The following is a 12,016-nucleotide window of genomic DNA, read 5'->3' as shown; positions in this document are numbered from 1 at the left end:
AAAATGAGCAGTGCCAAGGTGATGCAGGGGGCTCCAGGAGATTTCAGAGCTTCTCACTTTGGATGTTGTACCCAAGCAGAGAAGAGAGGTGAGAAGATGCAGGGGTTCAATCGATCTGAGAGACAGTAAGGCAGAACCAGCAGACACCTTTCCTATAGTCTAGGAGATTAAAGAAAGAAAAGCAGCAAGGACCATCTGATGGCAATTAATTAATTTTCCAGAATGAACTGATACATGCAGATTAGAGAAGGGTTTTTTGGTGGTTCTCTCCTCTCCCTCTGAATTCTCAGGGAGAAAGTTAAGCTCCCAGCTGGTGGCAAACTGGATGAAGAGACCCTTTCTTTCTTTGTATTCACACCTACCAAAACAATACCAAAAAATCCTGCTACTAACCACAAGTTCCTCACCAGCAGCCATGTCAGTGCAAAGACTAAAACACTCAGACTGTGATGGTGGTAGAGGAGCAGGACAGTTGCAATGAGCCACCCAAGCCCAACCCTTCTTCAAATGAGCTTTTCCCTCTTTTCAAGTTCATCTGTGATTAGTTGACAAGATTGGTTTTTTTTCAAACCTTCCTTTTGAAGCCATACAAGCTACATCCACAGCACCAGGCTGGATCAGGTCCCTCAATAATTAACAGGAAGGCTGACATAATTAAATGCAGCACTTATTTTCCCCAAGTAATCTACATCTAAGTTGCATTGCCTCTGAAGTTATAATCTCTCAGCATTATTTATAAGGCAAAGAAAACCATACTTGTACTGCAACACAATACAGTTCTTCATAAAAAATGTAACAGTTCCCTTTTATACTTTTTTTTCTCCAAATATGCAATAAAACATATACAAAATACTGCATGGAATATGTCCCATTGGCAGGAATATTTTTGTAAGGACAATGAAGTGTCAAAACAAGGAGTTCAAGGTACATTAGTAATTTCTTTTAGAGGGACCATGCTTTACTAATACTGTCAGTCTTTTGATTAAGATGAAGAAAATCCATTGGAAATGCATTTTCAGAAAGCATCAATGGCCTTGGCAAGTATCTTCTAGGGAAAAAAGAAATAGACAAGAATGTCTGCTGTGCTTCTGGCTAAATAATATTTTTCAACTAAACAATGTTGTGTGTTTTGTAATTTAACTGTCAAAGTTGTGACTGTACAATTTGTCCACACAAAAAATTATCCTTTTCCTTAGGGTGGAGGAGCAAATGGAAGTTGGGTGGTCTGACAGTACTTTGTGTGATATTGCAGCTCTACAACATCTAAGATGGTGTCAGCAACCTATTCTTTGACTAGATTTTTAAAGAGCTACTCTAGTCAGGAAATGCACTCAAGTCATTCCTGCTGTCACAGCCCACACCTATTGACTGCACAAGGTTGTAATTTCTGCAAGAGATGTACTAGCCAATTCTGAGTAACTCTCATATCTTCACCCACTGCTTAAACATAGGAAGCCCCAAATCCTCATCTTGACTTCATCATGTATGAAGTGGGAAAATGATAAATTTCCTTTTCCTCTTTCCCAAATTTTAATTTTCTTTTTCTATTGAAGCATAACATACTCTGCCAGACAATGAAACTGCAACTACAGTATTTCCACTTGCTCTGGCACTGAAGTGGCTTTTGTAATTCAAGCCATCTGTTTAAAATTATTTTATGTACAACATCTTCACTGGGAATTTTAGGGATTATAATAACAAATGACAACTGCTTTAAATTTTAAATGTGGTTCAGTAAAGCACGTCCAAACCTGAGGCAAAGAGCTCAAAGAATATTTAATTTTCTTTTTAACATCACTTGATAATCAAAATTACTCTGCCTGCCTAGAATAGTCTCTTTTGCCAGAATTTTTCAGGGAGAAATTTGACTATGGCCTGCAAAGCATCAATGAAACATCAAGTGTTCCAAAACTTGAACATACTGCAAATCAGTCACCCCAGCGCCAGTCTATGCAATTTTCTCTGAATTATCCTCAAACGTAGGAAACTGTAGCCACAAGTTTCCCAGAAAAAAAAAAAAAAACACCTGGGAAAAGCACTGACAACGGCATAGCAGTGATAAAGAGAACAAGAGCACTTCATTAAGAAACAATTACTGTTTTGAGGCATGAAAGAAAAAACGAGCACCACCCTTTGGTACCGCTTGTTAGCCAAGTGGAGGCAAAACACTGAGTAGAAATTTAGCATTACATGCACTCAGGATGCAGGTAGCTAAAAATTCAGAACTCAGGAAAAACCAAAATCCAACAACAAGAAACCCTGAGTGATCTTGCTGTGAATTATTTCACTGGGTAACAGCATTTGGAGGACCTATGCCTGGTCTCAGGAAGTATCTGCAGATCCTCTTGTATATTTCTTGATTTCTAAGTCATTCAGCAATATTCTACCAGCAAGTCTTCTTCAAACATCATTTTTATACTGTGTATATATATATATTTATCTCAGTATGGACTGTTTAATTCTTTCTTGTACCACCAAAAGTAGCAGATTACCTCAGAGTTCTGCATTCCTGAAAAAAACAAAACAAAACAAAAATTTCCTGTCACTGTTTTTTTCTTAACGTGCCTGGAGATTTTGTAGATGGATTCTTCATATTAAAAGTTTTATGGGACACATTTGGGGAAAGAACATCAGCCTGACAGTGTCTAATAAAACACATCCTACCAGTTTTCACAGGTCAAGGTCAAGGGACAAGTGGTACTTAAGAGAACACAAGCACATGGAAGACAGATTGTCACAGCAGTCTTTGTCTTACTGGAGCCCTCCCTCACAAACCAAGGCTGAAGGCCCCCTGAGGTATTTTTAAAGCCATTTGCAATAACACTACACAATAAAGCAGAAGTACCAATACAAGCATGACAGTTCTGCCCTTTAACAACAAAAGAGGCAAGGAGCATACTTGAAAGTCATACAATAAATTTTAATGTAGAATATACGAGGATGAAGATGGGAAAAAAAAAAACCCCAAACTTTCAGCTGCACTCTTGCAAAACTAGTTTGCAAATGTATTATATAAACACAGAGAGGAAAACAAAATACCCTTTACCAAAAACCCCAAAACAAGCAATGCTTGACATATGTTCTACAGAAGCTAGTATGAATAAGGAAGGTTTAAAAAAGTTGGAAGAAGTGGTTTTCCTTCTATTAAGTCACATTTGCTTATTGAGAGCAACTATTATAAATAAGCAAGAATTATGTCATATAGTACCAAGCACATCTGTTGAATCTTGTACACAACCCTCTCAATGCAAATTTACCAATAGCTCCAGTTTGAAGAAAAAAAAAAAAAAGATCACAACCTTCCAAGCATACAGCAATACTTTCAAAAAAGGCATAAAGAAGTCAAATAATCGATTTGTAGTTTCCTATCTTTTCAAAAGTTGGGGGTATTTTTTTTCTTTTAAAAAAAAAACAACAAAAAACTTCAGAACTTTTTGAGTTCAGAAGTACTACTCAGTTATGCTAGCAAGTTGACTATAATGTGTAGCTGAATACTAGTCAACCAGCTAGCATAATCTACGTTTTCTATATCTTTACCTGCCAAACTTCCATTCCCAAGAAAGCTGACACAGACAGAGGCAAGTTAAGTTCCCCACTGAGAACAAAAGCTCCTTTAAGGCCTGAGGAGAGCGCGGAGCAGGAGAGCAGTCCCGGTGGAGCGCAGCTGGGAGGCCGCGGCAGGGGCGATGCTCTCCCACCGCCCGGCGCTCTCCAGGGTCCTGCACCGCGCTGGCATCGCGGCACACCCAGAACCTGGCAAATCCCACCCCTCATATTTTGAAAGAATTGCAATAGTCAAGTTGTGAAGTGTAGAAAAATGCTAAAAAGTATGGATGATACCCCCTTTAAAAGAGCATCAGGTCGAAATATAAGCATACACTGTATTTGTGCAAGGATAGTTTGAGGTCCAGTAAGAAATCTCTACGCAAAGGAATCAACTTCTCTAACTCTTCCACCAGCAGCCACACTTGCAAGCTGTTCACAAAGGAAGCATTTCCCTAAGCTCCCATAAGACTCAAAACTCACTGAACTTATCAATTACTGCAGCCTGAAATACTAATATTCGCTTTAGAACAAAATTCTCTGTGCTCCTCCATCAGCCTCGACTAACCAAGTAGTTAACATTCATTATCATTTACGATATATCAACTTGCAAACACCCTCTGCTGAAGCCCTGTGAGCTTATATTTGTTTTTATTACAAAGCCAAGCCACTTTTCATTTGTATAAGATACATTTATTTTTCAGTTGCTGATTCACTCTAATAATTAATGGAGACAGAAAATTATTCCTGAAAAAAATCAGTATTCTGCTTCTTTGCAACATGGGGAACTGCTGATTTAAAATGAAACCTCCCCAGAACTCAAACTCTTTCAGCAAATGAACAGCAATATATTCACTGTAGAGAAAAAAAGAGCTCAGAAGACAAACCAAAAATTGCTAGGGAGAAGTCTACAAACCAGGAGAATGCAGATAGGCAACAACTTTTCAATTCTCATATTTGAGGTGATCTGTGTATCAGTTATTCACTTGTACCCTGCCACCTATAGAAACTTGCTTGTAACTAAAAGCATATTTTCCAAAATATTTGGACCAGCAAGGCAAATACATTTTACCAGGTATTTTATATAAAAACAGCATGTCAGTTAGCAGAATAAAAGGCTTCCACATTTACAAATACTGCAAGAAAAAACAAACCAGTACAGCTGCAGAGAGCTGTCCTGTCCTCCTCTGCTCCTGTTCATTTATTCCCAAGCCAAATCTCTTCCTCGGGCTGGCACAGGCAGTTGTACAACTGGATAATTAAGCATTCTAGAAAACTAATTCAATTGAAAATAACCTCAAGAAAAAAAAAACAAAAAAAACAACCCCATCATCAGGAAGAATAAAGATAACTTTGCTGTAGTTTAATTCTCTGAATTTCCAGCACAAACCTCTTTGTTGGCAGCAGGACAGGATGCCATCTCCTCCTAACGAAAGACCTAACTCAGCATGTTCAAAGCACATCCTCAGACTCCTTCTTTGAAGCCTGCACCTCATATTAGTTGTAGTCAGCAGGCCATGTAAGGAAAAAAGATGCGGATTTTTTTTTTTCAAAGCTGTGCAAATGCTAAATTGAAGAGGAATAACGTGAAGCAGACAACAAAAGCACAGAGCAGCTTCCCTTCCCTACCTCCACGGTCCCTCCCCATGGTGAGGCAGGGTAAGGCACCCATCTCAGAGCCCCTGCAATACCTTTCTCAGCAGCCTACAGTCCACACAATGTGCTCCATCTTCCAGGCTATGATGAACAAGGCCCAAGAAACTCAACATACAAGTGTTTACAGCATCATAAAAGGTCACACCATTGATTCACAGTTTATATATCCTCACTCAACTGTAACAGCAATTCTTCCTTACATATTCATTCTCACAAAACCATAAATATACATATCATAGAGCCTGAACAAGTTTTCTAAAATACTTCTTAAGCTCTAAGTGTGTTTGATTGTTTTGTGGTTTTTTGATGGTAGGCCTCCAAATACCGACTGTTTACAGTAACACTTCAAAACAGCAGTTATGGAGGTAGAAAAACACAGCCAAACTTGAATTCAAAGGGATTTTGGGGGGTTGTTTTGTTCAATTCAGGTCTTCATCTGATTTCATGGGCCATTATCACATTTTTGGTGATGCTGAAAATATTTCCAAGTGCCCCTTCACACTGCTTTACTACCTTTACTTAAAATCCCAATTTAACAAACACTTTATAAAGTAAGTTTGTCTGGGTAAAGCTGCATCTGAATGTAACACACAAGTAACCATTAACTACTGATACAGGCTGGTCTCATTAAAAAACATTCCCTTGAAACTGGAATGGCCAGATACAATTTCAGAGACACAGCAGAGGTGTTTAAGTACAAGTTACCAACATTACGTGTCTCAACATTTGCATTATTTGACTCCTGCAAAATATCAAAATATTTCAGAGCTTAGAGTTGACGAAGTGCTAAAATTGATTTTTAAGGGCTGAAAGCAAACAAAAATCATAATTACCTTCAAGTTTCTTTTGAAAGGAGGCAAAAAAAAAGTTAGCATTCACTAAACATATATAAAAAACGATTCCTTCAGGCAGCTCAGTTTTAGAAGAAAACTTAAGAGTTGGTAGAACTCACAGATCAGAATTATTTTAAAGTAAAAAATCAAATTTGCTTCAGATAGTTCTCCATTATTTTGTTCTCTGTGCCCTAATTGGGATCCCAATCAGATGCAAAAAAAACTACTCTACTTCCCTGTAGGACCCACTAGAACGCATTAATTCATTTACTTCAAGTATTCAGCACAGAAAAAAGCCCCAGTTTGTACCTAATAGAATTAACTTCCTTGAATGAAATTAGCCTTGTCTGTGGAAGCTGAAACAGAAACTCCCTTAAAGCTTGTGTGTTCACTGGCTGTGAGAATGGTTGGTGCTGCACCAGAGTAGTGCAGAAAGAAAGAACACTTTTCACAGCCATGACCCTGCCAAACAACAGAGAGAACCTGAAACTGGTCATATGTTTCAGTTCACTAAACTCTCAGGCACTAGCTCAAGATCACTCCTACCAAAATCAACACAGTAAAAGCAAAGTCTATTATTTTTCTATTCATTTTTCATCTCAGGGACCATAAATTTAAAAGTTCACCAAAAAAACATGCATAGACTGAAAAAAGCACCTTCTCCAAAAAAAACCTCTTCAGATATTTTTTGTATTTTGGAATCTTAGCTTTCTAAGATGTATTATGTTGTTCTTCAGATACTGAACTCAAATCCTATAAAAGTTAGGAGACAGCAACTTCAGTATGAGACAAAGCAGCTTGATGAACAATCTGCCTCTCTCAGAATGACTACTGAATAATTAACTTGCAGCTGTCTGCCTCAAGTAGACCTATATAATGCTCCATTTCCCGAACTCGAGCAGCTTTTTCTCCCTCACACATCCTCTGGGGTACTATCAGGTTTTCTTTTCTGGTTTCTCAAAACAATACCCCTTTGGCACATAATAAACTGTTTTAAGCATGTTGTTACAAGCATATTTCTCTACCTACAGTCTTGGAATACAAATTTCAGCCAAGTTAGTTTTTTCCCAGCCATCCATAAATTATTTTGGAGCAATTGAGTGACATCTGTAAATATTTAATTTAGTTTCACAAACCCAAACAAACTTCTTCCAAAGCACTGAGACAGTGGAACGCTTTTACATTGATTTCACCGTGGAAGGTCCTTAGTGCCACAGCACAGAGGGCAGGAAAGTTTCAGACGAGCAAGGCAGAAGGGAGGGTTGGGAGTCCCGGCACAGGCGCTGCAAAGCCCGCGGATCGCCACCAGGGGCCGCTGCAGGACCCCGGCAGGATTCTCCCTCCTCGCCAAAGGCGGCAAAGGACCAGACCCGACCTCAACAAATTCACCCCGAACAAGCTCTAACTCACCAGAAATGAAAGCAAAAAGCAGAAGGTTTCTGTAAAGGTTCTCAATTCCACCGGACCAGCAACAGTAAAATGTTTTTGTCCCTATTTTTATTGTGATCCCACCGGAATTTTAAAGCCTTTTCAACACACTGCTATTTTACTTTATGCTACGACCAGTTGATGCTCTGCCATTTAGGCTCTTTTTTGTGTATCAATAACATAAAACAATACAGCAGTAATAAAATACGAAGTTTATTATAGGACAGAGCGCTAAACTGAGTATAAAATTTATGGAAAAGTTATGTGAATCCCAAACTGGAAAGCACAATCTTTTACAGCAAACTACCATGAGAATGGAAGAGTTTGGAGTGAGTACTCAAGAGTGCTTTTAGATCTCCATGTCACTGCTAAACATTCGCATTATTCTATTACCAAGCGTTCAGCCCCAATATGCAGGTCCTAGCAGATCAGCTTTACTCAGAGCTTCCATTGGTAGGAATGAAGCATTTTCAAAGAAACAAAACAGAAACCAATGCTGGCTCTGTTTTGCATAGTTTCCAGTGAGCTCAACTTCCTTCACTACCTGCTGCTACACTCCAGCTTCAAGTTTTTTGACAGGTAACACACAAAGTAACCACTTTGAGTCATTTTAAGAGTGATACTTTCACACTTCCAGATGCACAACTTCATGGATTCACAGAATCACTAAGGCTGGAAAAGACTTCAAAGGTCATTGACTCCAACCATTAACCCAGCACTGGCAAGTCTACTGCTAAAACACATTCCCAAGTGCCACATTCACATGTCTTTAGAATATTTCTAGGGATGGTGATCCTACCACTTCCCTGGGCCGCCTGTTCCAATGCCTGATTACCCTTCCAGTGAATACATTTTTACTAATATCCAATCTTATGCATAATAGGAAAAAAATTCAATGGCACTACTAGAGGTCATTTCTTTTCCTCCTATCACTTGTCACCTGGGAGAAGGTGCCAAACTCCACCTCGCTACAGCCTCCTTTCAGGTGGTTGTAGGGAACAGGAAGTTAACTTCCTAAACTTCCATTTCTCCAGGCTAAATTACCCAGCTCCCTCAGCCATTCCTCATCAGACTTGTGCTCCAGACCCTTCACCAGCCCCATTGCTCTTCTCTGGACTTGCTCCATCACCTCAAGCAAAAGAGCTTCCAGAACTGGACACAGGATTCGAGGTTCAGCCTCACCAGTGCCAGGTACAGGGGGATGATGACTGTCCTTGTCCTGCTAGCCACATTATTGCTGATATAGGCCAGGATGCCATTGGCCTTCTTGGCCACCTAAGCACTCTGCTGGCTCATCTCCAGGCAACCGTCCATCAGCACTCACAGGCCCTTTTCTGCTGGGCCAGCTTCCAGACACCTTTCCCACAGCCTGTAGCACTGCCTGACACAACTTGTCCAAATCCCTCCGGCAGGACCCTCTCACCCTCTGGCAGATGAGCTCTCCGACCCAATGGGAGTATCACTCTACTCCCTGTTCCCTTTATCTGCTCAGGGGCTGTACATCATGAGGGCAACTGACTTTGTCCTTAAAGAGTGAGAAAAAGAAGACATTTTGTACCACAGCCTTTTCCTCATCCTTTACCATGGTTTCCCCTTGCATTCCACAAAGGATTAACACTCCCCTTAGCTCTCCTTTTGCTGCTGATGTATCTGCAAATATGTGTTGATGTCTTTTACAGCAGTAGTCAGATTAAGTTCCAGATGGGTTTTGGCCCTTCTAATTTTCTCTCAGCATAACTTTACAACATCTCTGTAGTCCTCCTGTGTTGCCTGACCTTTCTTCCAGAGGCCATCAGCTTACAATGCAGCTGTGCTTGTGCTCTCCCTAATTTCAGCAACACCTGAGAGATGGCCCACACGCCCATTGGGAACACAGAGTTACAGAACCAGCTTGGCTGGAAAAGGCCTCTGAGATGAAGACATCGAATCCAACCCATGACCGAACAGCCCCGTGTCACCGAGACCATGGCACCGAGTGCTGTGTCCAGTCTTTCTTTAAACACCTTCAGGGACAGGGACAGCGACTCCACCATCTCCAGTGTCCATCTGCCTGGGGGCCCTCGTAGGGCGCTGCTTTCCCCGGGAAGCCCTATCCCCAGACAACGCAACCCGGCGAGGTCTGAACCCCGAGCCCGGGCTCTGAGGCCAAGCCGAGCCATTCATCCCCCCAGTCCCAGCGGCGCCGGAAGACTATACGGGCTGAGCGGCGGCCCAAGCCTTGCGGAAGCGGGGAGGCGCAGCCCGTGCCCACCCCCCTTCCCGGGGCCGCAGCCTCAGGATCCGCCGCCCCCTCCCCGCGGGAAGCGCGGGGCGCTCACGCGCAGGACTCACTCCTCTATCCCCCGCCGCGACCCACGGACACTTCCGCTTCCGCCCGCCCCGGCCCGCCCCCACGCGGCTGCGTCACTACGCCACGCCCCTTTCGCGCCCTGCCGTGGGCGCGCCCTAAAGCCACGCCCCAACAGCGCGTGGCCACGCCCCTCAACGGCTCTCTCCCCACCCCCCCCCCCGGGCCCCGCCCCGAGAGGAGTGGGTGGGCGCGAGGGCCGGAGGGGGCGGGGGCGCGTGCCCGGGCGCCGCTCGCGGTTGGCTGCGGGAACTCTCGCGCGAGCGGGGATCCGGAAGCGGCAGCAGGGCGGGTGGGAGGCCGCCGAGGAGGCGGCGGCGGGGAGTCGCTGTGGCCGCAGGTGGCGGCGGCGTCCGCAGCAGCAGCAGCAGCATCGTCAACATCGTCGACACCATTGCAGGGGCCCGGCAGCGGCTCGGGCCCCGGTCCCGCCAGGAGGGGTGTCTGCGGCGGCGTCTCCGCGCAGGCTTTTGCCGCGGTAGCGCCCCGGCAGCGGTCGCGCCGCGCCGGGCTGTAAGATGGCGGCGGCGGCGGCGGCGGGCGGGGGCGGCAGTGTGAACCCCTTCCTCAGCGACTCGGAGGAGGACGAGCCCGAGGAGTCCCGGCCCGGCGGCGGCAGCAGCAGCAGCACCGAGCCGGGCGGGCCGGCGTACCCGCAGCAGCAGCCGGAGCCGGCGGCGGGGAGCCCCGAGGAGCTGCCGGGTCTGCGAGCGGCGGCGCCGGGCGATGCCGCCGCGGGGGCAGGGGAGCTGCCGCGGGTGCCGATGGACGCGATAGCGGCGCAGCTGCTGCGGGACCAGTTCCTGCTGACGGCGCTGGAGCTGCACACGGAGCTGTTGGAGAGCGGCCGGGAGCTGCCCCGGCTCCGCGATTTCTTCTCCAACCCGGGCAACTTCGAGCGGCAGAGCGGCACGCCGCCCACCGGCGGGGCCCTGGGCAGCCTGAGCAGCAGCAGCGGGCTCGGGGGAGCCGGCGGCAGGGAGCCCGGGGCCGGGCAGCTCAGTAAGTGACCCTGGCTCGGGACCGGAGAGACTCCGGGAAGCGAGGGCAGCCACCGGTGGGATCTTGGGGTTGGGCGGGGATGACTCTCGGTGTCGCTGGGCGGCCAGGAAAGGCGTTTGGCATCGCTCCTTGTTCCAGTCATTCCTTGCTCTCTCTGACCTGAACAGGACTCGGGGAGGCCGTAGGAGCGGGGCAGCCGGGGGCGGAGGAGGTGGGCTACCAGAATCGATGTTACCCTGGTCCCACAGGCGTAGTTTGATCGAGCTTCGGTATCCCTGTGAACGTCACGGGTGTTTGCCAAATGTGGAAGAAATTATTTTCAGCAGCTTCTTTATTGCTCACTGCCAGGAGATAAATCATACGGTGCTAGGAAAAAGAGTGGGGTGTTATGCCGTGGGTGCCACATTTAAAGTCTAAAAACTGTAAGAAATGGGGTGTAAGGAGCCAGGATGTTATTTCTGCTGGTGCATCTAAAGATAGGCCCGAGTTTCACAGGTCACTTGCACAACTAATAAAATGCTTCCTATAATTAATGCTACCATGTTTACCAAGTGTCGGTAATCTTTGGCTAGCCAAGGAAATGGGGAACAGTAAATATACTGAGTTGGTATAGGTTCAGGGAGCAAAAGGAGTGCAGATATTGGTGGGACAGTATTGTCACATAGCTGGCCTTAGAATCTTTGAGTTTTAAAAGTAACACACATGGCTTAGAATAAAATCACTGCTGTGTCTTGTCAGTATTGCTGTCAAGACACGTAAGATTGTACAAAGGGGAAAGTCTGTGGAAGTGGCTTTGGGAAAGAGAAGCTGAGCAGCCACCTGACTTTTGAGGACTTAATGAACTCGTGGGAAGGTATTGAAAGGAATTGTGGGTAGCAGACAGGTGAAAGAGTTAATTATGCGTTTACCAAGATACCTAAAGGCATTTTGTGAATAGTCCTATATTTTCATTTCTTTTAAGAATTTCCGATGTTGCAAAGACACGAAGTTACACTTAAAGTTTGGAAATAACTAGTAGCATCTGGATGGCTGGGATAATGGAGACGTCTAAACATCAACTTCTTGGCGCATTTCAAGATCTCTTAAAAAACTACGGCTTTCTAAAAAAATCTTGCTGTGTTGTTTATGTTCTCTTGTTTATGAATAATTACAATTTCATACTTTTTGTCCAACTGAGAGCTTCAGTGTGGTCTTCTTCATGATATGA

At 44.6% G+C, this 12,016-nt stretch overlaps 2 protein-coding genes across 6 annotated transcripts in view; one reads left to right on the top strand and one right to left on the bottom strand.

Annotated features, from left to right (window-relative positions):
* PIGN (phosphatidylinositol glycan anchor biosynthesis class N) overlaps nt 1-9,837 on the bottom strand; it is a 98,697-nt gene extending 88,860 nt beyond the window's left edge. For both annotated transcript variants that reach the window (XR_009276953.1, XM_058832863.1), the window contains exon 1: nt 9,792-9,837. The gene's annotated coding sequence lies outside the window, so the exon portion shown is untranslated. The remainder of the gene's footprint in view (nt 1-9,791) is intronic.
* Nucleotides 9,838-10,107: 270 nt separating this feature from the next.
* Nucleotides 10,108-12,016, top strand: part of RELCH (RAB11 binding and LisH domain, coiled-coil and HEAT repeat containing) — a 76,952-nt gene continuing 75,043 nt past the window's right edge. For all 4 annotated transcript variants that reach the window (XM_058831848.1, XM_058831847.1, XM_058831850.1 and 1 more), the window contains exon 1: nt 10,108-10,809. In XM_058831848.1, coding sequence (XP_058687831.1) covers nt 10,326-10,809 — 484 coding nt within the window. In that variant the 5' untranslated portion in view covers nt 10,108-10,325. The remainder of the gene's footprint in view (nt 10,810-12,016) is intronic.

This window comes from Poecile atricapillus, chromosome 2, assembly GCF_030490865.1.
Source record: "Poecile atricapillus isolate bPoeAtr1 chromosome 2, bPoeAtr1.hap1, whole genome shotgun sequence".
Classification (NCBI taxonomy): Eukaryota; Metazoa; Chordata; class Aves; order Passeriformes; family Paridae; genus Poecile; species Poecile atricapillus.
This window is presented reverse-complemented; position numbering and strand designations above follow the sequence as displayed.